This window comes from Austrofundulus limnaeus, unplaced genomic scaffold (assembly GCF_001266775.1).
Source record: "Austrofundulus limnaeus strain Quisiro unplaced genomic scaffold, Austrofundulus_limnaeus-1.0 Scaffold66, whole genome shotgun sequence".
Lineage (NCBI taxonomy): Eukaryota > Metazoa > Chordata > Actinopteri > Cyprinodontiformes > Rivulidae > Austrofundulus > Austrofundulus limnaeus.
The window spans coordinates 31,096-56,401 of record NW_013952468.1 but is presented as its reverse complement, the minus strand read 5'-3'; the positions used below and the strand labels follow the sequence as shown (position 1 = coordinate 56,401).

General features: G+C 40.3%; 2 protein-coding genes across 3 annotated transcripts in view; one reads left to right on the top strand and one right to left on the bottom strand.

Annotated features, from left to right (window-relative positions):
• LOC106518762 (inactive rhomboid protein 2) overlaps positions 1–20,866 on the top strand; it is a 25,121-nt gene extending 4,255 nt beyond the window's left edge. Inside the window, exons 1-18 of one of the 2 annotated variants that reach the window (XM_014010161.1) lie at positions 3,636–3,813; positions 4,753–4,902; positions 6,126–6,271; positions 6,551–6,734; positions 6,816–7,037; positions 7,813–7,941; positions 8,076–8,185; positions 8,286–8,504; positions 10,458–10,569; positions 10,748–10,822; positions 11,395–11,556; positions 11,666–11,751; positions 11,883–11,946; positions 12,040–12,134; positions 12,245–12,320; positions 12,389–12,489; positions 14,047–14,200; positions 18,893–20,866. In XM_014010161.1, coding sequence (XP_013865615.1) covers positions 4,765–4,902; positions 6,126–6,271; positions 6,551–6,734; positions 6,816–7,037; positions 7,813–7,941; positions 8,076–8,185; positions 8,286–8,504; positions 10,458–10,569; positions 10,748–10,822; positions 11,395–11,556; positions 11,666–11,751; positions 11,883–11,946; positions 12,040–12,134; positions 12,245–12,320; positions 12,389–12,489; positions 14,047–14,200; positions 18,893–19,324 — 2,505 coding nt within the window. In that variant the 5' untranslated portion in view covers positions 3,636–3,813; positions 4,753–4,764 and the 3' untranslated portion in view covers positions 19,325–20,866. Of the gene's footprint in view, positions 1–3,635; positions 3,814–4,752; positions 4,903–6,125; positions 6,272–6,550; positions 6,735–6,815; positions 7,038–7,812; positions 7,942–8,075; positions 8,186–8,285; positions 8,505–10,457; positions 10,570–10,747; positions 10,823–11,394; positions 11,557–11,665; positions 11,752–11,882; positions 11,947–12,039; positions 12,135–12,244; positions 12,321–12,388; positions 12,490–14,046; positions 14,201–18,892 lie in introns of those variants that run through there. The other variant, XM_014010160.1, reaches the window with a different exon arrangement.
• A 941-nt stretch (positions 20,867–21,807) lies between these two features.
• aanat1 (arylalkylamine N-acetyltransferase 1) lies at positions 21,808–25,300 on the bottom strand. Its single transcript, XM_014010159.1, has 3 exons — positions 24,245–25,300; positions 24,009–24,163; positions 21,808–22,597 (listed from the first exon to the last, which is right to left on the bottom strand). The coding sequence occupies exons 1-3, from the start codon at positions 24,387–24,389 to the stop codon at positions 22,292–22,294; spliced, it is 606 nt and encodes a 201-aa protein (XP_013865613.1). The 5' UTR covers positions 24,390–25,300; the 3' UTR covers positions 21,808–22,291.
• Positions 25,301–25,306: the final 6 nt, after the last annotated feature.

The window sequence follows — 25,306 nt, the reverse complement described above, 5'->3', positions numbered from 1 at the left end:
TTATTATTGTGGGTTGGGGTTTATTGGCTGGCCGCACGGAAGTCACCCTCGGGCCGGATGTTACCCATGGGCCATCAGTTGCCCATCCTTGTAGTAAAAGCAACCAACAGGCAAGAGACTGCATGAAGACCCTCCACACAGTTTAGAGTGTTGTGAAGCACAAAGCAAATAAATAAAAATCCATATTCTGCTCCATCAAATCTGTTTTTAGAAAATGCAGAGATTTCACCTTGAGCAAAGCTGCCAAGCGAGGGTTGTCCATCAAAACTTAGAGAAACAACCAGGAGGCCAAAGATAGCCCTGATAGTTTAGATGGGAATATACTGACGTCCAAAATTCAGTTTATATTTCAGGGTGGAATATAAACTGAATCTACAACAGAATGGAGAGAATTCCCAAGAGGGTGGGGGGATACTTTTGTGACCCGCTGTAGCTAAATGGTGGACAAAAAGGTTTGCTCAACTGTCTGATGATAAATATTCATTACAGTCTGCTTTCAAATCCTTCTTCATTCATTTCCTCTTTGTCCCCATTTGTTTGCAGCAGTTTTCAGGCTTATTTTTCAGGACTCAACCCYGCAGCTATCCAGTTTCACCTGTGAAGTGAGCGTGAACCCATCTCGACTAACAGAGAGCTTTGTGGCCGAGTCGATGCCTAAAATGGAAAGTAGACAAAAGGACTGAACTTGGCAGCCACAACAACMCGGTCCACAAAGCCCTGTTTTTTTTTTTCTTTCTCCGCACAGTAAGCAGTAAGACGAGGAGTGTGTTGTTTACTGCTGTGAAGGCGGATAGTGTTGATTCTATTCCCTTGGTTTAGATGTGTGAACAATGCCAAAAATACACAGCGAATGGAAGACATTTGTTGCCTCAGAAAAGACATCATCTTGATTCTTATTGGATTTTGTTATTTTAATAAATATTCTTAGAAAATTTGTAATCTTATGCTTTTATCCTCCACATAATAATTTAACAATAAGGTGCATACAGTGAACGATTGTGGAGTTTTTACAGGCATGCACTATTCAAATGTCTCACTTTATATTCATTTAATAAGCTGGAAAGACATGGTTGAAACTGAAGCAGAATATTTTTCCTCCTTATTCTAAAGAAATCCTTGTTTGAACTGTTCAGCTAGATGAACAAAATCAAGTGTGTTGTCTGATTTTCAGGAATATTAAGGCTTTATTATCATAAAGAAACTGACACATTTTGTGGTCAGACCCCTCCCTGCAGGAAGAGACTGAACCATGGATAAAAACCTCRACATCACATCCCACAAAGATGTGAGAACACTCGTCCGTGCAGACGTGCTAATTATTAAGAGCGCACRGTAACATTTAGGTGAGATCAGGGGAGCACAAAGATGAGTTTTCTCTGTGGTTGGTTGTTCTTTGATGCACTGATAGTTGCTTGAGAGACGGTTTGAACAAATGTTTTCCTGTTAGGGTCACTGAAAAGTCAAACACGATCWGTATTGATTTTCAATAACTTTAATGTCCAGTTATGCGCTTTATAAGAAAGGATGCATCAGATTAGGGTAATTCATTGCTCGTTTTAAATCATTAAGATTGGTACGAGGATTAAAGGGATCTAGATTTGATTTTTTCTCTGCAGGCCTGGACACGCGTGTTGATCCTGTAACACTGAGAAAAGGCATCAGAAAAGTTGAAGACAGATTTGAACCCAGCAGTTAGGGATTAAGTGTGTTTTTATTTAGTCTTTTGTGCTTCAGTGAAACGTAATCCTTACAGTCTTTTATTGTTTTTTTTATAGGAGGCCAACTTCAACCTTTTACTCACTTTTTTTTTGTTTCTGTTGTCAAGGCAACACTGAATCTGAGACGATTGCACTCAGCTCATTTTACAACACGGTGTCTGAACTGTAACTCCTCAAAAATCACATTTCTTTAAAGACTTTATTAACAGCACTCTCACTTTTATTGTATATGCATATAAAAGGGGTTAAACTGTGGTTATGTCTGTATTTGTACCATCAGGAGACGAGCTGTCTTTTGGACAATTTGTAATTGGATGCAGAGATGGCCTTAAAGGGGCAATATTATGTGTTTCTCAGGCATATATTTAAATACTATACCATAATAAAGTATATATGTCACCTTTAGCTGTTATTAAAATGCTGTTTTTTATGTTTAAATAGAAAATAAACTTATTTTCTCATCACTTCCTCTTCTAAACGCCTTAAAATTGGGCTCAGCAGACAGTTAGGTTTCACTTTCACTTTCACCCGAGAGCCTGCAGGAGTCATGGGCGGGGTGTGTGGGAAGGGGGTGCRCTCTGCYATGAGGAAGTTCGGCTTAAAGACACGTCCCARRGRCGTTTCTGGTCCCCACCTGTCGTTTTGATCCTCAGCTTGGCTGCCTAACATGCATGAATGAGTCAAAGCAAGGCTTTGGGCATGTTTTTTATGAGAGTATAACATTATAACATGATATAAAACTCAAAGTTGATTTTACATGATATTGCCCCTTTAACTAAACTAACATACATGAGTTTACAGTAGTATAGACAGGAAGTAACAAACATATATACAACTTTGTTTTGTTTTAAATGAAGATATGGCTTCAGAAGTTGGATTTAATGCCTGCACTTTTAGGGTTAATTAAAAACATTCAGAAAATGTCAGTGTAAGATGTCTCAACATAATTTGAGATCAATGCTTTGCTCTAAGATTGTGGCCTTATCTTTTTATACTTTTCAAACTCAGCACAAAAAATAAGTAAATTTGTGTTTGTAGATTATTTCTTTTTGGCAATAAATCTTATTACTGTTGGAAAGCTTGTCAATTTCCATTTTTAAACGGTGCCACATTTGTGAGGAACATGCATTTGTGGGATGAGCAGTAGAGCTGAGTCTGTGGGTTGCACACCTGAAAAATGAGCCAAATCTCTGCCAAACGGCTTATTTTGCTGTTGACTCTTTTTTTGAGCTTCTGGTTTCAAATGCTGCCCATCAGGTGCCTCATATATAAGATTTATTTCCAAGAAGCATCGTTACAACAAAGAAATAACCTACCAAACACAAATTGACTTACGYTTTGTTCTAAATGTATATGTTTAGCTGCCAAGAGATCACTAGGAAATGCAGTTTACAGTATGTATCCTATAGGTTTCTCTGTGTGGAGCCTAAATAAAGCCTCTGGGGTGTTTAAATTGATGAACCGTGGTCCGCAGCAGTCTTTCTGCCACTTGAGCGCTCTGTCCATTAGCCAAATTCTTTGCTATTTCATTATCTAAGTGGAGGGTTAGGGTGGGGGGGGGTGTTCAGCCTCTGTCCGCTGCTCGTCTGAACCACAAACTGGGTTCAGTCGTCTCCCTGTCTCTAGAAAACTCAAATCAAGCAACCCTCCCAACATTAAATTATTCAACAGGTCTAATTGAAAATGATCCTCGTAGATATAAAATGTACACTGATGCTGGGGGGGTTAAAAGCTGTGTCTTTGGGGTCAGAAGTGTCGGGGACAATATGGTCAGCCCTCGTGTAACCATTCCTCAGCTCTGTGGTGGAAGCCATGCTATTAACTGAACCGGTGTCAGATTTCCACTCCGCTGCCGACTCTGTCGCAGGCACCCTGGCCTGCATCGATTTTTAGAAACCACAACTCCGGGACGACACCGAAGGCTTTCAAGAATGTAATGGATGTTTTGGCCCGGGTTTGTGATCTCAGGGCTTCGTGTCTGCCTTGGTTTGGATTTTTCTGAAAATACTGTTAATGCCACGATGCAGTCTGAGCTCCAGGAATAGACTTTCTGTTTGCTCCACTGCTGGATTTGATWGGTTACTGTCTATGAGAAGTAAGTTTATTATTATTCAGTCACTCTGTAAACAGATTAACAAGCCTAATTACATTAAAGTCACTTATAATAACTCAAACTATATTATTTGTGATGTTCAATGGGAACAGTATATGTTCATGTGACACAGTTTAAATAACTTGACTTTAATTATTACTAATAGTAAGAATTGATGGTTTTGACTACAATAATCCTGGAAAAAAATAAGATTATCAAACATACATTTGGACCTACAGTTTGCATGAAGAAGCTGCACTGCTGAATCAATTTTGCACAGAGTTAGTTACAGTGAATTCAACACTGTTTTAAAAGAAAAGACGTAAAAAGATATTGATTACTGGCCACGCGTGACCAACACCAGCATTATGGATTTTTTTGTCATCTGATGCCGTCTGATGTCACAAATCCCCAGTTAAACAGCTGGTCTGTCACTTTTTAATTTAGAATATGAGGAGCTACACAGGTTTTCTTTTATTATTTTTAATTTCGTGATGATATTAAATAGTTTTTATATTCATCCGTCTGTGTATCTTCACATATTTTACATACCTGCTTTTCCTCGCAGGATTGTGAGAAGCTGCTGCCTAATGTTGATGCCACATTGTATTATGTTTGGATTTAATTCAATGTATTGGATTTAAATGTGAATTTTACTAATCCGTATTGGATTATATGTAATGTCATATAAACCCACTGGATTTTTTTGCTAATAAATACAGCCCCTTAAGCCTTAAACTAATATCAAAATTAAATTTATTCAGTTCTACATATGGTGCCAAGTTTTTTTAAATAAAAAGTGGTGAATAAAACACATTGATGTGGTAAAAACTTGAAGTTTTGCATTATTTCTTGTAATTTTTATGCTGTCCGAAATGTGTGTGTATGTTTACAGCTGCAAATACATTTATTTCTAACCTTGAAATGTTTCTCTCTCTGCAGCACTTTGACAGGATGGACTCACAGGAAGGGGAGGAGCCTCCTCCAAATGGATCCCAAACAGATAGTCGTCTAAAGAGCAAGAAGCCCCCCAGCCTCGTCATCGCCATCCCTCCGCCCGAGGACATGACGTCCATTGATCACGACAAACGGGTAAATCGGACGATTTATCTCAACCAGGTTGCTGTTTCCTGTGCCGTTCTTTACAATTCAGTCTGTGAAGGTGAAGCTTTTAAAAAGTTTCAAATAAAGTCCAACAGATCTGTTTTTATTATAGCTGTGACTTGATTTGTCTCAGTCATCTCGTAGAGTTTAACTTACATCTAAAATCAATGAGTTATTGAGAAGACCAGCTAAACACAATTTAATAAATGTAGATGTGTGAAACAAACTGGAGTCAACAAAAAGCGATGTCAAAAATAGGAGAAAACAAACCTTAAAGTCTTTAAACTTGTAGGTTTAATATAAAAGTCATAAGTTAATGGTAGGTGTTTGAAATTACCACGCAAAGCTTTAAATATGATGGATTCTGTATTAATGATATTTTTGAGGAGGATGGTACAATAACCTAACATAAAAAGGTATATACTTTAATATTTATGTTTGGATGAAAAAAAAAACAGAATAAAGGGGCTCAAAAGAAGTTTAGTAGTGTTTGTTTCAAAATGTATTTATTCATCAAAAGAGTTGAAACCATGAGAAATCCCTCCTAACAATAACGTTGGTACAAAATGCACTTGTGAGAAAGCTGCTAATAATAAAAGTAATTCATTTATAAAGTTCATTCAACTTTTTAAATGTGTTAATTACATGTTTTCCATTCTGTAGCTCTTGAAATTCAAAGTTCAAACATGTGGTGACAGACATAAATAAACATGGTGCAGTTAAACACTCATTATTGTGGTTGTGTTGTATTTTTCTGACCTTTGAGTTCAGGTGAAAAAAAATGCTGTCCAGCAGTTAGTGAATACGAGACAGAGCATTTTCCTTGCTGGGCCCCTGAGTTCAGAACCCAAGCTGTGGCTCTCGGCTACACAAAGTGCTCTGTAATGAGTTGAGGCCAGCTTGCTACCGTTAAACTACTTCCTAAAGTGGTGCAATTAATGTGCAAATGTAGTGTGAACTCGTGCATGTGTTGGAGCTTATTATTGGCAACAACATCTCTCACAAGTGTAAACAAGASTCAGTGAGTACGGTGTAAATAAGAAAACATATGTTAGAATATATGGTACTTAAGAATAAATAACCATCAAATGTGTTAAAACATAAAAATATCTACACTTCTTTAGCTGTAATCTCTTGAGTGGTTTGCTTCAGTAGGAAAAAATATTTTTATGTTTTGACTGATTCTCGACTCTCTTCCCTTGTGGTAAAAGCCTCTTCGACCGTCCCTGAAGAAGACCGTAAGCGGTCAAGCAACCGGTTCCACATCTGAGAGCCTGAATGGAGATGGAGGAAACACAGCCAGAGACAGAAGGGGGAAGTTTGGTAGACAAACGTCTCTTTCACAGAGCATTCGCAAGTAAGYTACAGCTGCATCTGCTTTCTCTTCCTGATGTTGCCTAATTTGTGGTTGAATGAAGTTCAATCCGTCATTTTGAGGAACAGAAATTCATCATCAAGCTCTCAGACAGAAAACTTAAAGACATTTAATGCTTTGTAATAATATTTAATAATTCACCGTGTTTGAGGATTCAAAATGCATCAAATAATAAAACTAATCTTTAATACTGTTAAAACTCATGCTGTGTAAGTAGCATTTGGGCCTAATTTAAGTTGTCTGAACTCTGTATTGCTGTAGGAATGCAGCCGAGTGGTTTGGAGTTGGTGAAGACTGTGAGACGAAGCAGCAGGTATGGCACAGGAAGAGCTTGCGCCACTGCAGCCAGCGCTACGGCAAGCTCAAGGCCCAATACAGAGAGCCCGAGTCAGCCTTGAGCTTCGACCAGGGTCTGGATTCACCAGCCGCCCCCAAGTTTCCCAAAGTAAGAGTCCAATTATTACCATGTCCTTGGGTGTCGGTGGTATAAGGCGCTTCCATCAGTTTGACCCTACTCTGTCTTCAGATTGTAGAYCCCCTGGCCAGGGGTCGAGCTTTCCGTTGCCCAGATGAGATGGACAGTCGCTCCCCCAGGACACCTCACACTGCCCTGGGTTTTCCCGCCACACCAGGGGTCACCTCACTCAGCTCCTTCACCAGCCAGCGCTCAGGGTACACCCGCCTGCCCCCACGAAAGAGGGAGTCTGTCGCACGCATGAGCATCAGAGCTGCGTCCAACCTGCTGCGGGTGAGCTGGAAATCAAAACACTGATGTAGGAAGATGAACCAGGTTGGCAGATGTGACAGAACTTTATTTAGTTCAGGAAAATCACTCCCAAACCAAAGATGCTGCTTTATGATATGAGCTATAGGATTAAAAACAAGAGAAATTGCATAGTTTCTGACGACTTTGCTGGAATTTGTTGAAGAATGAGTCAAACTAAAAAATAAAAAATAAATGCAGCACAGAAGCTCAAATCTGATTAAATTAGCAAGACAGTAACTAAAGACAAAAATTGAGCAAATATGCTGAAGTAGATTTTAAAGAACAATGTTTTTAAGGCACTCTTATGGGGAAAGATTTTTTATTTTATTTTAAAAGTTAAACAATCCACAAAGTAAAGTCACTGCGCACTATTCCTGATAGAGCCAAATGTTTTGCAGTATAAATGGTTAAAAGAATATAAAATGGTACAGATGAAGCTATTAAATATTATTAACTATAAACCATTAACCATAAAAACAAACATTCCTGAGGGAAATAAAGAGATATCAGTGTATTTCTATGGGAGGAAATATTTGTAAATAAAGTTAAGTAGTTTAAAATGAAAAAAAAAGTTGGCACTCATCAGAGCTGAACATTTTCTGTTATGAATGATTAAAATGGCACAAAGTTTGCAGAAGTAGAGAGATTGCAAGAAATATTTGGAAAAATGACAATTCAAAATGAGCATTCAGATAAAAAACTTTACTGCTCGTGTCCAATCCCCTTGTGTTTTGTGTTTGGGGGGGTTGTTGTCCAGGGTCGCAGTGGTTTGGCGGGCTCGCAGGTGGGTCGCAGTTTCCCTCGGAGGAGCTTTGTGAGGCCCAGCTGGATGGACGAGGACACGGTGGACTCTGCAGAYGCATCAGTGTCATTGTTCTTTAGCAAGGTCAGCAGCCGCTCCGTTGGTGCTTTGGCATCAGCTTCCAACTTCARCTTCTTTCTTTTGCTCCAATCTTTCAGTCTGCARTCAYACAAAAACTGCTYTTGGTGTTTTACTTTCTGTCCACCTTCTCTGTGCAGGGTGATGTCCATGATGAGATGTACTCTATGGCCGATGATGTTTTTGAATCACCTCCTTTGTCTGCCTCCATCGCTCCGTCTGCGCAGCCGGATCAGAAATTCCCCAGCCTGTGAGTAAACATCGCGTTACAGCTTCTTTAATTCGCTGTTTCTATCAGAATATTTAGTTATTTCATGCTTTCTGCCACTGGGCTCTATTTATCTCCYCAGTAAGGACGTGTCTCTGACTCCCAAGACGCCCTCCAAGGCGCCTGAAAAAMCCCACCCTCGCCGTGGTCGCCGCATCGCCTCCCAAGTGAAGCACTTTGCRTTTGACAAACACAAGCGTCAGTACGGAATGGGAGTTGTGGGGAAGTGGTTGAACCGGAACTACCGCCGCAGCCTCAGCAGCAACATCCAGAAGCAGCTGGATGACTTCCACAGCCACAGGTCAGGAGAACTAACAGCTGGTCACACAGACTGACTGATGGGTAAACACACTCTTAAACTTTACGTCTTTTGAAGTGGGGGTTTTGTGAAATGTTGCAAACAATAATTATCTTATCTGCTGTTGGAGCTCTTTGTGTGGAGAAATAGAGTTCAGTTCYGACCAGTTTGATGAGCTAAAAGCTGAGACTAAAGTGGATTTGCTGCATTTTTTGAAACAGCCCAAAGTTTCAGAAATTTWACAGGGTTTCTGCAGTCCAACTAGCCTTTAGCCAGGGGTGGACTGGCATACAAGTCTAACGGGGGTTTTCCCTGTGGGCCGATGTGTTATGGGTGGTTKGGCCCGTAGAGGTGCTGCCTCACTCAGCCCCATGGTCACCGCAGTGCGCACTTGTTTTACGGTGCCACGATGCCTCTATAAAGGCTGAGTTAGTTTATAGTCTTGCTTTGGGTACTCGCAAAGGGCGAGCTCACACCCTCGCCAGCGGTGGAGATGTTTATATTTGGTGCTTACTTTGTTGTAGATTTCTCCAAAAGGACACGTGGCAGTACACTTTCTAACACGTGAAATGTAAATAGGAGAGCAAAAGCGTGACGAACAAACTATTTAAAGGGTGCGCGGCGCTCAGTCTTTGCGGCGTTAAAGTGACTCTAGTCCAACTGGTTCTCACTCCCTACTCCTCATTTATGGACGCTTTGTCAGTCAGCTGATCAGCTCAGAGCCCGGCCAGCTGTGAACTGGACTTATGGACCACATGTACAGTAACTCCCTGTCTGTCTCTCTGATCTAGAGCTGTTGTTTCTCAGCAAAATGGTTGCTGGGTCAAATCCCAACCTGCCTTTCTGGGTGGTGTTTACATGTTCTCCCTCTGCATGAATTTCCCCCCAGTACTCCAGTTTCATCCCACAGACCAAAGACATGCCTTTAGCTTCACTGGTGCACACTGTAGATCTCAAACAAATGATTTATTTGAAAATGTTAATGTTTAAACTAAATCATGTTCAAGTCTGAGTTACTTAAACCCGGTAGTTGAAAGTGGGCCAGTCTGTTAGGAACTCCCGGGCCTCTTTTTCTCCCCAGTCTGCCCCTGCCTTTAGCTCATCTTTTCTGTTCAGGATTCCTTCAGCCGCCTGCTCAGTCTAGTTGTGTGTTAATCTAAAGATGCATCTTTTCTATTTGATTTGATTAATTATTATTTTTTTATTTATCTGACATGCAAACACCCTGACCCTCACTGTTAAAAAAAAGCCATTGACTGTTACAGTCCACAGTTAAGACTTCAGAAATGTAGGTTGTCTTCATGTGGAAGGACGAGTCCAGCTTGTTGTCCAGCTGTACACCTCTGTCCTCTGAAAGAAAATGGGCTCTAATTTAGTCCTTTTCTATCAAAATACAGTGACTCTTTCTCATTGTTAACAAACTGTGTGAACATGAGCAGTGTGTTGGACACTGTGGTTAAAGTCTCTTCATAGGCAGGTGCTGTTTAACATCACAAGCTGTCTCAGATTGTGCAACACAGGAATGTAAACAACGATAGCAATTGCTGCTGAGAAATCCCTGAGCAGGTAATACGGTCTGTTGCTTGTTGCCGGGAGTTCGATGTCTTTGGTGCAATCTCGATCCCGTGGTCAGGGTTACACCACTTGTGAATAAAAATAGAAAACCTTTTAGTCTAAAAGTGGCCCTCAGTTCCACCTTCCTCCTCCCTTTTTGTGTCTTTTAGCACCAGCCTTTCAGTCCTTGATGTCTCCTCTGAAGTTTCTCCAGGATGCAGCTCTTTTTGAGTGTAAACAGTAGCCAGCATAATTACACCCCCTTTATTTTGCAATACTTTACTCCCACTTTTACACAATACACTGTTTAAAGAGAATACTATAGAAAGCTGAGTTGCTGCATGTAATGGCTGCTTCTTCACCAGTGATGTACTGTGATTTTTCTCTGTTTTGTGGTTTCAGGCCCTACTTTACCTACTGGATTACGTTTGTTCATGTACTCATCACACTGCTGGCCTGTGGCACGTATGGTTTTGCTCCTGTAGGTTTTTCACAAAACTCCAAAACTGAACTGGTGAGTGAAACTCTGACTTTGAAAGTTTGTTCTCACAGTAGATCTGGATAAATACTAAAGTGTGTTGTTCAACAATGTGTAGGATTTCCTGTCCTATCAATGTTTTCAAAGGTTTTTCATGTTTCTTATTAATCAAGTGTGTATGTGAGTAATTGTGCTGCTCTGTCGCCCTCTGCAGGTGCTGAGGAACAAAGGCATTTATGAAAGTGTCAAGTTTGTCCAACAGGAGAACTTCTGGATCGGTCCRAGCTCCGTGAGTTTCCTGCAGCTCTCAGTGCAGCTGCTGTATTACCTTACATATTTTTTTACTCTTCAGTTAAAATAACCTGAAACTTGCTCACAGTATTCTGCTGAAATAAGTGGTTAACATGGATACAAGATGCTCATCAAAACCTACAGTTTTTATTTTGAATTGTACTGGATCACATCCTGTCATGTAGAGACAGCTGTTTCCCTCAGATATTATCATCCTCTCATGCAGATTTATGACTAGTAATGGCTGGTTATAGTAAATTAAAAACCAAAACATRCAAGATCATGGGTTTGTTTTATGTAATCAATATCTAAAGTTGATTTTGATACTGAAAACAATGAAACAGCTTTATTCTATTGCATAAAGAATGATTTAAGATTTGGCCAAGTCACATTTACTCACAAACTGAGGACTTTTTCTTGATTTTTTTAATCAAATATGGGGTTGGGATTTCACTCTGGGTCATAAAACACCATGAGATGACTGTAATAAAACTGACTTTATATTTTATCCATCAGGACATAGGTATTTTTTTGTCTTGATGTTTTTTTTTCTTTTCTTTTAACTTCCAGGAGGATCTGATCCACTTAGGGGCAAAGTTCTCCCCCTGCATGCGTCAGGACAAACAGATCGTCAACCTGATCCAGAAAGCCAGAGACCTGGAAAGAGACTCGGGTTGCTGCATTCAGAACGACAACTCCGGCTGCGTGCAGACCCTCAGAGATGACTGCTCGGTATGTAGAATAAAACACACAACAAATAAAAAAATAAAACTGAACCTACCCTGTGATCCTGTTTGCTGAAGAATGATTCTCTGGGTAATTTTCCAATAACTTCATGCAGGAGACCCTGGCCACCTTCATGAAGTGGGAAAATGAACACGTGGACATCCTCAGGTCTTCTGGCTCCGTCTGTCATCAGGACCCCAGGTGAGATGCGCTCGTTCCGCCTGGTTGCAGTGAAACTTTACCGTTTCACAGAAACGCTGCACACTTGCAGTATTTTGAAGTTGGTAAAGCATCGTGTCCATTGAAACTGACRCCTTCCTTCGTGTGAACAGAGTGTGTGAGGAGCCGGCCTCTGCAGAGCCTCATACGTGGCCTGACGACATCACCAAGTGGCCGGTGAGACTTCTTCCTCATTTTTTAATTAAACAAAGTAGATATTTGTATAGGTGTGTGTGAGGGTTACGCTGCTCATCACTTCTCCTGTGGCAGGTCTGCACGTATCCAAAAGACTGGAACTACACTGGCTACAGACACATGGACTGTCAAATCAAGGGGAGACCCTGCTGCATAGGAACTAAGGGCAGGTGGGAATAATTTGCAGACATCTCTTTTGATCACGTGCCTCCTCGGCTGTCGTGTCGCTCTCAGGTTGCAGTAAATACCGATTTTCTTTTGTTCTGTTCCTGCTGTGTAGATGTGAGATCACAACCAGAGAGTATTGCTCTTTCATGCACGGTTACTTCCACGAGGAGGCCACGCTYTGCTCACAGGTAATATATGTGTGTGTTTGTGTGTTTTGGTGTTGTAGCATATTACTGAGCACAGTATTCTGATGCAGGTCCACTGTCTGGATGATGTGTGCGGCTTGCTGCCTTTCCTGAACCCTGATGTTCCCGATCAGTTTTACAGACTGTGGCTGTCCCTCCTCCTCCAYGCTGGGTAGGAACACAAACAGACTACCAGCGGTCTACAAATCCATGATGAATGAATCCTGTAAATGTCTCTGTGTTAAAAAAATTAAGTCAGTTCTTATGAATCCTTCTCAGCGAAGACGTCTGTGTTGTCCAAATGTTATCAGAGTGGATTATCACAGTGCAGCGTGTTGAGTTTCTCTTTGCTCTGATTRTTTTAGAGCTGATTGTTTATAATGAACTGAAGAGTTATTTGACTAAACACAGTGCTGATGTTAGGTTCACAGTGGAACCGTTTAGAGAGCAGTCGACGGGTTAAAATCTGTAGCTGAGCTCTGTGAAGTCACTAATCAAGACTCATGATGACATTAAGCATTTTGGTCAAACCTAATCGAGGCTTTTATTTACAGATCTGTTTATTTTTTATTTAGTGTTAAAGCCTTTATCTAAGAACAAGATGTTTCAGTTAGGTCAAACGTCTTTCAATTGCCCAACTGAACCATGAAAAYRTTTCAGTTTTCACYGAGGGCCACAYRAGCTTAATGGTTGCTCTCAAACGGCCAGCTGTAATTAACTTTTACTAAAACATCATATTCCTCATCTCATTGCTACTGATAATCACTGCTAACAAACAATAGCTGAGCTCTATGTGGTGTTTCCTACATAGAAACAGTGTTTTAACACGTTCTCTTATAAACACTGAGAAGTACTATGTGTATGACTGACTACATGTGAAATAAATAATACAGAAATACTATTTGAAGTAAAAGTAAGACAGTTATACTCACTGTTAAGTTGTGGTAGCTGCTGTCTTGAATTCTGAACTCTCCCACTTTGCAACAGAGTATTCCCACTGGAGAGGCGTTCCAGTTTAAATTTATGACATGTAAGTGGTAAATTCCCACTTCCCAGTACAACTACAGCAAAAGCAACCGGCGAAAATGCAGRAAAATTGAAATTTTACACTGAATTTCTACAGCTGCGGCTACTTTTGAACCATGCACACCTCCACCTAGTGGTGGGATGCTGTCATTTTGCAGTAAAATAATCAACATGCATTATGGGAGATTTACTGTATGGTCAACGCTAGCCTCAAAGCAGAATACACTTAATATATCTTTGAAGCTCATGTTGCCATGCCAGGTCATGTTTGTAAAGAAGTGGTTCTCAAAAGGATGGATAGATAGATGGATAGATAGATAGATAAATAAATCTCTCATTGGCCACATAGAATTCTGTGGCGGGCCACATTTGGCCCGAGGACCTTGAGTTTGACACGTGCTATAAGCCACATGAATAATTTGCTGTGAATAATTGGTCGTCACAGTTGAATAAATTCTGATGGATTCACACCAAATGAAATATCTGAACGGTTTACTCACGTGAACAGTGAAATGCTTTGGGCTAATACAGGGCACAAGGGAAATCCCTCARGTTTACCTTCTTAAAATCAGCCAGCAAACAGCCCAAAGCAGCTTACTGCTGTGTGAAAACCCATATTTGATTCAACACAGTGAGTGAAAGGCCAACAGCACAGGTTTGTCACCCTCTGTGTGTGTGTGTGTGTGTGTTTGTGTGTGTTCAGGCTCTTTCACTGTGTGGTGTCAGTGGTGTTCCAGATGACCATACTGAGAGACCTGGAGAAGCTGGCAGGTTGGGTTCGCATCTCTCTCATTTACATCCTCAGTGGAATCACCGGTAACCTGGCCTCGGCCCTTTTCCTGCCCTACAGAGCTGAGGTGAGCTCCCATTGGGAAGGGATTCGWACATGCACGTGCACACATTTAGCTGTTTAATAGCTGCYTGGAGTTATTTTACTCTAATGAGGTGCTTTAAACTTGAGGGCTACTGGAGAGTGAATCATTAAGAGATCCAAGTAAACTGGTGTGGTAGTAGCTGAGCATCATCCTCAAGACATACCTGGAGTGTAAAGCAGATTGTGTGAAATCTTTAAAACGTTAGCATTACTTATTGGAGTCATTCCTGTTTATTTGTTAGCAAAATTTGTCCAAATGTCATGAAGCACTGGATGGATTTCAACAGAACTCCAGTGGTTAACTCTTGGAATCAAACCAATTTAAGAGCTAATCAACCTTAAACGGGAGGTATTGTGTTTTTTTACAGGCACATAGTTCAATTCTATACCAAAATCAAGTAACTGTTACCTTCATTTGTTATGAAAATGCTGCTTATATCAAACATAAAATTGAATTTGCGTCATAGTCTATCTAAACACCTTGAAATTGGCCTCTGTCTCTTTAAGAACCTCCTGCCGTTTCTGACACTCCCACTTCAGCACGTCTTCACAACAATGATTTAGAAAAGTGTGCTGCGTGGGGCGGAACCTCGGCTGCAGACTGAGCACTAGGGAGGAGCTTTATGTAAATAGGTGGAGCTTTGTACCAGCAAGCATTTAGCACAGGGGTTCTCAAGCCATTTGTGTCTGGGGACCCCTTACAAGGGCGAAAAAATTCCAGAGACCCCCTCATAAACCCCATGCTGTTTTAAAAGATAATTTGTCGTCATTTCAACCCCTAAATGCCATGGGAAGATATATTTTTATTAAGTTTATTATGTTTGTTTTATTGGTTCATTGTTCTCCATTCATTTTTAAAAATAAAACCAGATTAACAGTTTAGTGACAGTTTTTGAGGACCCCCAAGATACCTCTCGTGGACCCCTGGGGGTCCTGGGACCCCAATTTGAGAACCTCTGGTTTAGCAAACATGCATGAATGAGTCAAAGCAACACTCTGGGTGTATTTTTGATAAGGGAATGACATTATAACATGATATAAAGCTAAAAAAAAAGTCAGTTTTGCGTAATTTAAATGACAACATCTCAGTGAGTTTTACAGATATTAACAATTTCTTTCATTTATTTATTTTTTTAGTGCTTTAAATCATTGATCCCGTGGGAAAACGTGTCCGGATTACCTAGATTTTACTGACAGGTCTGTTTTGTGCTTTGTGTCGTTTAAAGCCCACTTTCCTCTTTAGGAGATTAACCTAATACCACTGTGCGAGTTAACAACAGCCGTTGCCTCGACGCTTAGGGAATGGGATTATTTTATTTTTTATTTTTTTGTTTAAGCAAAGACAATTGTAACACAAATCCAAATAGTCTGGTGATTCCTCTGGTCTACATGTGCTCATAAACACAACTCATTTCATGTTTTTTAATGGACAGAGCTCTTTAGTATTCAATGATGACAGTAACTGTATTAATGTATCGTCAGCAAATCTGTATAAATCAGTTAGAAACTTTACTTGGCGTGTGAAGTTCCTTTTCACAGATAATTCTAGAAAAGTGACGTTGGGGACTGAAATGTCACCTTCCACTTCTCATCAGTGACCATCTCACTTCCTTTACCAGAAATAACCCCAGGAAACACATGCAGTGCACGACACGCGGYGGTCAATCCACTTAAAGAGTTGCTTTAAGAGGATTATTGAGTGGGTGTGAAGTCATGGAGCCTTCATGGCTTATAGAAAAATGACCCAAACAGCAACACTTAGGATGAGTAATTCTCCCGGCTGARGTGGCTCTAAAGGCTGTGATGGTAAAGCAGCTTGACTTTATTACTGAAAGGGTTGGACAAAATATTTAATGGGGCACAATRATGTGATTTGTTTGTGCAACACAAGATTTGACTTTCCCAACTTCTTTTCATGGAGCTGAACTCTTGAGTGAACAAAAACCCAAMCAGAACTTAAATATTCTATAAGAACAAAATAATATCAGATAAAAGTGAAGAGAAAGTCCGATTATGAGTTCAGAGTTTTGACTCTAATCCTTCACTTTAATTTTTCACAAGTATGTTGTCTTTATAGTCGGATATTGTAGGATTGTTTTGCAACTTTTATCTATTGCAGAATCAGAGTATAAGAATATTTACCAGTATTGTGGGATATATGAGTTTTCTGAGGAAAATTTTTGATTTACAATCCAACTTTCAACTTCATCCTTTTTAGTTTATGTTCAATTTATTAGAATTACTATAAAAATTTTAAGTAAAAAATTGCAGTTTTTGCAACTTCTCAATTAGCCTCAATTGAATATTGTATATTTTTGTCCAAATTGACCCTAACACCAAGGATTTAAATTACATTTAATGCTTGAATTCAGTAAAAACGTAGACCGCTGTGAGCTTTCAAAATCATCCTGAGATTTTGACAAAAATATGCTAARTTTAGGTTTTATTTTATGCTAAGAAGTCATCATTAGTGTTCTGTTTTCATTTAAAAAAACATGTTTAGCAACCTCGTGTGGGAAAAGGCTGCTTGCAAGGGGAGATTATAGTCGTGACTCTTGCCAGGAGGAATTAAACTGGAGAGGACATTCTGTTTGTCTGAAAAGGCAAAGCTGCACCRCTCAAACTCACCTACATATAGGTGGAAATATCATTTTCATCATCAAAAGCAGAGTTTCTGTCTCTGCTTTGAATTGTTTGTTTCAAAATAAAACCTCCAAGTTGATAGGACAAGCACAATGATACATTTTTGTCACATTTCATCAAGAAAATTAATAAATGACTTTGTTTTGTGACGTGTTGCACACTTATAAATGACTTAATTAGTTAAATAAATAAATAAATAAATAAATAAATAGAAAGGAGCGGCTGTGGCAGAGTGGCTAAGGGAGTCGTCCTGGAACCGGAAGGTCGCCGGTTGAATCCCCCCGTCCAGCTGTCTCAGTTGGAGTGCTGTATCAAGGCACCTCTGTGGGAAGGAAAAAGTGTGGCAGAAAACGCTGCACAACGACAACAGTTGTCAGTGGTCTGGGGTGCCATGTCAGCTGCTGGTGTTGGTCCACTGTGTTTTATCAAGGCCAGGGTCAATGCAGCTGTCAGGAGATGTTGGAGCACTTCATGCTTCCATCTGCTGAAAAACTTTATGGAGATGAAGATTTAATTTTTCAGCACGACCTGGCACCTGCTCACAGTGCCAAAACTACTGGTAAATGGTTTACTGACCATGGTATTACTGGGCTCAATTGGCCTGCCAAGAACCCCAGAGAGAATCTGTGGGATGTTGTGAAGAGAAAGTTGAAAGACACAAGACCCAACACTCTGGATGAGTTTAAGGCCTCTATCGAAGCATCCTGGGCCTCCACAACACCTCAGCAGTGCCACAGGCTGATTGCCTCCATGCCACGCCACATTGAAGCAGTCTTTTCTGCAGAAGGATTCCCCACCAAGTATTGAGTGCATAACTGAACATAATTAGGTTGACTTTTTTTTTGTATTAAAAACACTTTTCTTTTATTGGTCGGAAGAAATATGCTAAGTTTTTGAGAGGGATTTTTGATTCTTCTTTACTTTTTTTTGCCAAAATCATCAATATTAAAACAATAAAAGGCTTGAACTACTTCAGTTGGTGGGCAATGAATCTAAAATATATGAAAGTTTAATGTTTATCAGTGCATTACAGAAAATAATGAACTTTATCACAATATGCTAATTTTTTGAGAAGGACCTGTAGAGTGTTGTGTAAATGGGTAAATGAGGGCACAGATTGTAGTGTAAAGCGCTTTGAGTGTCCTGAATGGATAGAAAAGCGCTACATAAGTACAGTACAGTCCATTTACTTAGACTAAAATCTATGTACAGCTCTTCTGTGAACAGTGATGCTTCTTCCTTCTTTCCCTCATCCTTAATCATCTGCTCCAGTCTTATCCACCACAGTCTGTGACTTCTGCTCGTGTGTGTGTGTGTCTGAGGCATGTGTGTGTGTGTGTCTGAGGCATGTGGGTGTGTCTGAGGCATGTGTGTGTGTGTCTGAGGCATGTGGGTGTGTCTGAGGCATGTGTGTGTGTGTCTGAGGCATGTGGGTGTGTCTGAGGCATGTGTGGAGTGCCGTGGTGTTTCTGTGGTGCCAAAGTTTAAAGTGTTGGCAGATTAGCCACCTGCCTTTGACCGAGCCAACCCTCCGAACTCTGTGTTAACGCCACTTAATCTGCTCACATTTCCTCTCAGACGACCCATACTGCATTCAACACCAGARACATCTATAACTAAGACACTGAATCTAAGTCTGGATTGATAAAGTACCCATAAATGTTATCCTTGCAGACCCAGAGGACTCAGCCAAAACTTTTTTCAGACCTGACTCAGTTTTACCTTTATGACTAATTGGTCATAAAATACGAAATCTCTTCTTTTACTTGTTAAATTGTTCTGAGAACACRTTTCAGAAAGTAATTAATCAGATTTTCTGATTTTCCACAGCTGCCTTCTAATTAAACTTGTGTTCACGTTGATCCATTTGAGAAACACAGGTTGAACAAGTCCCCAGTCTTTTTAAAACATGCTAATGCTAACACACTCTCCTGTTTAACGATGTGCGCTCGTGGAGCTGGAACATTCATCTGTAGCAGCTGTAAACAGGAAAAATATATTTCATTTGACTCTTTCTCATGCTCTCCTCCAGGTGGGTCCAGCAGGCTCTCAGTTCGGACTCCTCGCCTGCCTCTTTGTTGAGCTTATTCAAGGCTGGCAGATGYTGGAAAAGCCGTGGAAAGCCCTCCTCAAACTGGTGGGCATCGTCTTCTTCCTCTTCCTGTGTGGCCTCCTGCCGTGGATCGACAACATCGCCCACATCTTCGGCTTCCTCAGCGGCCTTCTGCTCTCCTTCGGCATCCTGCCCTACGTCACCTTCGGGACCTTCGACAAATACCGCAAGCGCATCYTCATCGTCGTGTCCCTGCTGGCCTACGTGGGGCTGTTCTCCTCGCTCATCGTTTGGTTTTACATCTACCCCATCAACCTGCACTGGCTGGAGCACCTCACCTGCCTGCCCTTCACGAGCAAGTTTTGTGAGAAGTACGACATAGACCATGACATTGCCGATGTGGTGCACTAGTCTTCAGGCGGAGGATAACGTCCTGCTCTGCTGCAACCTCTGAGGGGAATTAATTATTCCAGGTTCATCTGTTGCTTTCAAGTATTTGACAATCATGATTGTTATCATTTCCACAACTAAAACCAGTCTTTTAAAGAATCCTTTAGAAGAACAAAGACAAACAAATCAATCCAGAAGTTTACTCACCGATAAACACACAAACACCTCCAGCCCCCAGTCGTTTTCCCTTTAAGTCTGCAGGTATTAATCAGCTGTGAGTCAGTAAACAGGCATCAGATGCTTCCCATCAGTACTACTACAAAGACGATTTGTTCTGCTGCTTCTTCAAACACTGAGACCCGTTTTAAAAATGGTTTAGTTTGTTTATCTTTTTCTCATTGCACGGATGCACACATCATGTAAACATTAACACCATCCCATGTATTCCTGTAACCGCGCAGCTGGGTTACTTTAAAAAAAAAAAAGATCAGCGGTCAGCTAAGATCTGAACCACTGGCTGCCTTAAACACACTATGCCGTTTCACAGAGATGCCTCCACGTATTTGTTTGAACTGCTTTTGATAAACTTTGTGAGTTAAAGCCAAACATATTTTGTGGCCCGACCCGACCAAAGCGACTTGACTTGATTTTTTTTTAAATGCTTAAAAAAATTCCTGTTTTCATCTGCTGCAAACTTTATTATCCTTTAAATGTGTCATTTTGTTTGTCGGTGTGACTGTCTACACTTTATGAAACATTATTTTAGGAGACCTTTATCAAATCAGGTTTTGTACTGTATTTTCAGGTATCTTTTTTTTGTACCCCATCTTTCTTTTCTTGCGCCATGAAAATAAACCTTCCATGTTGCTGTTTTTAGGCGCTCCCTGACAATGTGACCCTTGGAACGGTAGAAACGTTTCTCACATATTTCATTTTAGTTGTTATTTAGTGTTTTGGTATGTGCCCCCCTCGACCCTGCAACCCCACCAGCGGCTTAAAAAGCCACACAAAAGTTTCATGGAGGATTATGTGTTTAGTTACTTGAGTGAGATTACGGGGGGTTTGTCAGGGGGGTTGATTTACAGGAAAACAAGTTGTTTGAAAACTTGTTTAAATAGGATTTTTAAATGAAAAAAGAAATCTCGCTGTGCCTTCTATGATGTATGTGAAAGATTGAGCTGAATCACAACAGCGCACTGTCGTCTGCAGCTACACCACTGTGTCTGTCTGGACCAAAAGTTCCACTTTTGTTTTATTTATTGGGTGAAAAAAGGGAAAAGTTTCAGATAAACTTAAATAAATGGCCAAGTTAATGATTGTTGGTTCTGTTTTAGAAAATAATGCAAATTGAAGCAGTGATTTTTGAAATAAATACACTATAAACACTGACATTTTCTCATCTTTGAAGATCTGGAGCTGCTGGTTTTGATTCTTGGGTAAAGGGAGATATTGTGCTTATAGAACAGTGGTTCCAAATGTTTGGGTCGGGACCCACAGAAGGGTCCCAAAACATCACTGTGGGATCTTGACAAGACTTTCAGAATTAAATACATTTAAAATGACTAACATTTTTTTTGCCTTTGTTGTTACAAGAGTGTAGTTAGAGTATTTAAAATGGATTAAAGTATCACAATGAATATTGTTACTATGCTTTTGTTTATTTGACCTGATACCAATGTTTGTCAACCAGAAATACCAGGGGTCACAGTTGCTACTGTTATTTTGTGGGTCAAAAGCTGAAAGGTTTGGAAATAAGGTCATTTAAAGGGATGTTTTGTGAAAAAAAGTGGATAGTGCCTTGAAGAACCAGGATTGGACAACCCTGTTTAGAACATAGCACAAACATGAACACCTCTGAAATTCTGGAGATTGGAGATATTTTAAGGCAACAATCCACGTTGATCTTGAATAACTTAGACTAAGTTATTCTTAGTCTAACTAATCTCCATTCTGAGGTTGGTTCATCACTTCCACAACTACTGAAAAGTACCCAAAAGCCAAGGACAGTTCTAGGAGCGAGGGCACTGGGGCATCAGCCCCTGCTAAAATCTGATTGGCCCCCTGAAGTGCTCCTGTCCTATCACTCATCTGTCCTTGGGTGCAGTCCCATGTCCAAACACTAGAGGCGCTAATGAGCCAAACAGTAAAGTCCAACATGAATCAATCTTACAGAAGTCTTCTTTTCTTCTTTAAAAGACAATTTTACAAAAAATATCTTCATTTTCTCACATGCTTTGAGAATATTTTATCCATGTACAGTAAAAATGCCTGTAACATTGATAATCTAAGCTTTTTTAATAACACTACATTACAATTGTTGGTACATATGTGACCAGTTAAATTTATACACCTTAACAAAACCAAGGATTTATGTGCAAGGATGGTGAACAAAGACTTGGCCCCTCTGAATATTGTGGCCCCTTGATTGCCCCTTACTCAGAAAAATCCTAGATCTGCCACTGCCAAAAGCTCCAGAAGAAATATTTGTCAATAAAAGCAGAAAGTTTAGAAAAATAAAATCTTTATTACTTCAAGAGCAAAAGTACAAATAAAAGTCTCAATTTAAGACCTGAGTAGGCAAAAGTGGTGACAACCTACAAGACAAAAATATTTTGATGTCACATTGAACTGGGATCTAAAGTACGACACAAAGAGGTGTTTACAGCACAGATCCTATTGATTTAACATGACGTTTTAATCAGCTAACACTGACATTAAGTCTTCATGATTTCATTTCATCATTGGTTTACTTTGGCAAACACTTTGTACAGATACTGGAGAGTTATTTACAAAATGTGAAACTTTTGAAATGTTAAACAGAGTTAACGATGCACTTCTGAAACACAAATCATGTCGTGTTTTCAGTCTGAGACTCCACATTTTCAGTTTCTCTGTTTCAGCCTCAGTGGTGAACACGAACGCCACGCGGCCTCCCTTTTTCCTGCCTCCGCACAGTTCTGTGAACTAAAGGACTCCAGGTCTCTGGCCTCAACAGCCACTGTTGCGACGCATGAAGGCGTGGCCCCTGACTGGGTAGGACATCTCGATGAAGCGGAGGGGCCCCACGGTGATGTCGGTGGGGCCCAGCACCTTGAACTCCAACTTCTGGTAGAAGGGAACCAGGAAGTCCTCGCACATTAGGACGGCGCGGCGCACGTAGGGCAGGCAGCGGAGGTACTGCAGATAGCGCCACATCAGGATGGAGCCTTTTCCCTGCTGGCGGAAGGTCCGGTGGACGGCCAGGACGTGGATGTGGACCGTGGTTCCGCGGGTTTTATGGAGGGTCATCGCATCCTGGAGGACAGAGAATATATATATATAAATTAACCAAGTTTTACTAATCAGAGAGATTCTGAACTGTAATGATGAGATAAATTTTATGAAAATTTCATGCAAAGGTAATGCAGAATCAAAAGGTTTATGATACACTTAATAGAAATGTAGATTTAAATGAAACAGAACCCACTTAAAAAGCAGAGTTGTAAAGTAACTGAGTACAAATACTTTGTTACTGTACTTAAGTAGAATTTTTGGGTATCTGTACTTTACTTGAGTAATTATTTTTCAGCCTACTTTTTACTTCTACTTCTTACATTTTAACACAATTATTTGTACTTTCAACTCCTTACATGTTTAAAAAAGGCAATAAGCAGGAAGTTGTTTCATTTTTGCTTGTTTTCATTCCAGCTTGTTATTGTAAAAAATAAATACAACTATCCATATAAACTGTGCCTCCTAGATAGAGTGAATTTAATTGTGGTTGAATGAGAAGTATAAATATATAAAATTCTGATACTCTATTAAGTTTGTACACAAACAAATCATGTCACACTCCAGCAGGACATAATCATTCAAGTAAAAGTACTGTACTTAAGAAGTATTTGTATTTCATGAATTATACAATTGCATTTGGCCGCAGCCCCATGATAGATTTTTATTTTGGAGAAAATGTTTGGGCAGCCTTGATATATGTAAACTGAAACAGCTAAACTATTGTATCCTAAATTTAACATTAACTATTTTAATACAATATAGTCATTTCTGCAGTTTTTGGGGAGGTCACCTCCTAATAAATGTCCTTACAGAAAATCTAACTGCTCATTTTAAATCAATACTTTTACTTTTRATACTTAAGTACAAAAAATATCAGATACTTTTACTCAAGTAATATTCCTAAAGGAGACTTTAACTTTTACCAGAGTAATGTTTTGGTAAGATACTTGTACTTTTACTCAAGTGTCACTTTGTGGTACTTTATATAACTCCGTTAAAAAGTGGGTTTTATTCTCCAGTTATGTTGATAATGATAAAATAGTACCTTGCTACTTTATCTGCAGCAGGTAAGATGCCGTTTCTTTTTTTTTTTTTTTTACACAAATGCCTTTCAAAAGGCTTATGTGTCCCTTTAAAGTTTGTAAAACTATTCAAATTCTGCTGCAGCTTATTTTGTGTTTGACCTCATGAAGTTAGTCTCATCAGAAACAAACTGTCTGGATCTGTCCTCTTCATTTGACATTTTCTTCAGGAAGTCTTCTATCAGCCTGCCTCAGAACCATTTGGACCCATCATCCCAATGTGTTTCCACTCCATAAATAAGCACCTAAACCTCTGTAATTAATCTGTTCGAACCCCTCCTTGCCTTTTTTCCACGCCACTCAGCCGGATGGGGCTAATTAGTCCCCGGTCCAGGTGTGCTCTCTCTTACCAAGTTAAGCCTCTCCTGGTCCCACAGGGAGCCGATGATGAAGGCCACCAGTCGGCCCTCCTCGAACCAGCCAAGTGACAGCTCGGGACACAGCGTGAGGAAGTGACGCACCTCGTCCAGGTGGAGGGGGCACTCGCCGGACACTGAGATGAAGGCTGCAGGGGGAAGGCGGCGTGTGCGTAATTTGTGCCAAGAGGAGTACGCATTCAGATACAAGCGTTGTTCAGCTCTCTTACCTTCCCTCTCGATCTCGAACACGCTGATGGCGTCCTCCGGGCTCAGGGAGCGGAACTCGCTGGCCGGGAGCGTGTGGCGGCGGCCGCTGGGCCCCGGAGAGCGCATGTGGAGCGGCTTCATGAACGGCGCTGCGCTCACCAGCATCCTCCCGTTATGTCCTCCTGCTTCCGGGTGTAATATTTAAATAAAGACACTGTCCTCTTTCCTCTCACCTAGAAGACGAATCGCTTTCCCAGCTCTGTCCGCGCGCAACAGGACACCAGGCAGCGTGCGTAAAATCTGAGCGGAGCGCAGCGCGTCTGGAGAATTTATACCGGTTCTAAGCAGGGGGGGAGGAGGGGGGTGTAATCCTGGAGGAAGCTGGGGGACCAGCACTCCTTTCTTGGTGAACACGTTGAACAATAAACAGATTTACTCGCAGGATCAGAGGGGATATTTGTGTTTTTAATGATCCTCGTTATGCGTCCATCAGATTTAGATTTTCCAGATCATGTGTTTGAGTTCTCATCAAGTATCTGAAATCCAAATGTATCCATCTGATTTTCAGTTTGAGTGAAAGTAAGAATATTTCCCATTTTAGATTAATTATCTGGACATAAATCAGATAAATCTTTATATCTTGTTGTTTATCTCACCCGTCCTAAAGACACGATCTGGTGACTTTCAGACAGGTTTCTCCTTTAAGTAGCTCTTTACGTTTTTTCTTCCCATAACTTTATTTTCCAGTAAGAGGATTACAGAATGCGTAGGAGGTTGTTTATCACCTCTTAAGGGAGAATTTAAAGAAAATAATCTTTGGATGCCAAAATTTTCTTCTTAAAAGTATTTAAATCAGAGTAAACAACAGCAGAAGTAGGGAAAAACAATAATTAATTAGCAAACTTTTTAGATTTTAAGTATGAGTTGATAGTTTATTTCAATTATAGTAATATTGTGTATGTAAATTTGTTCACTTAAAAATTAATGAAAAATTATCTCTCACTATCTGGGCATTTAACAAATAGAAATTATGTACATTTTAAATTACTAGTACTGATGTGTGTGTGTGTGTGTGTGTGTGT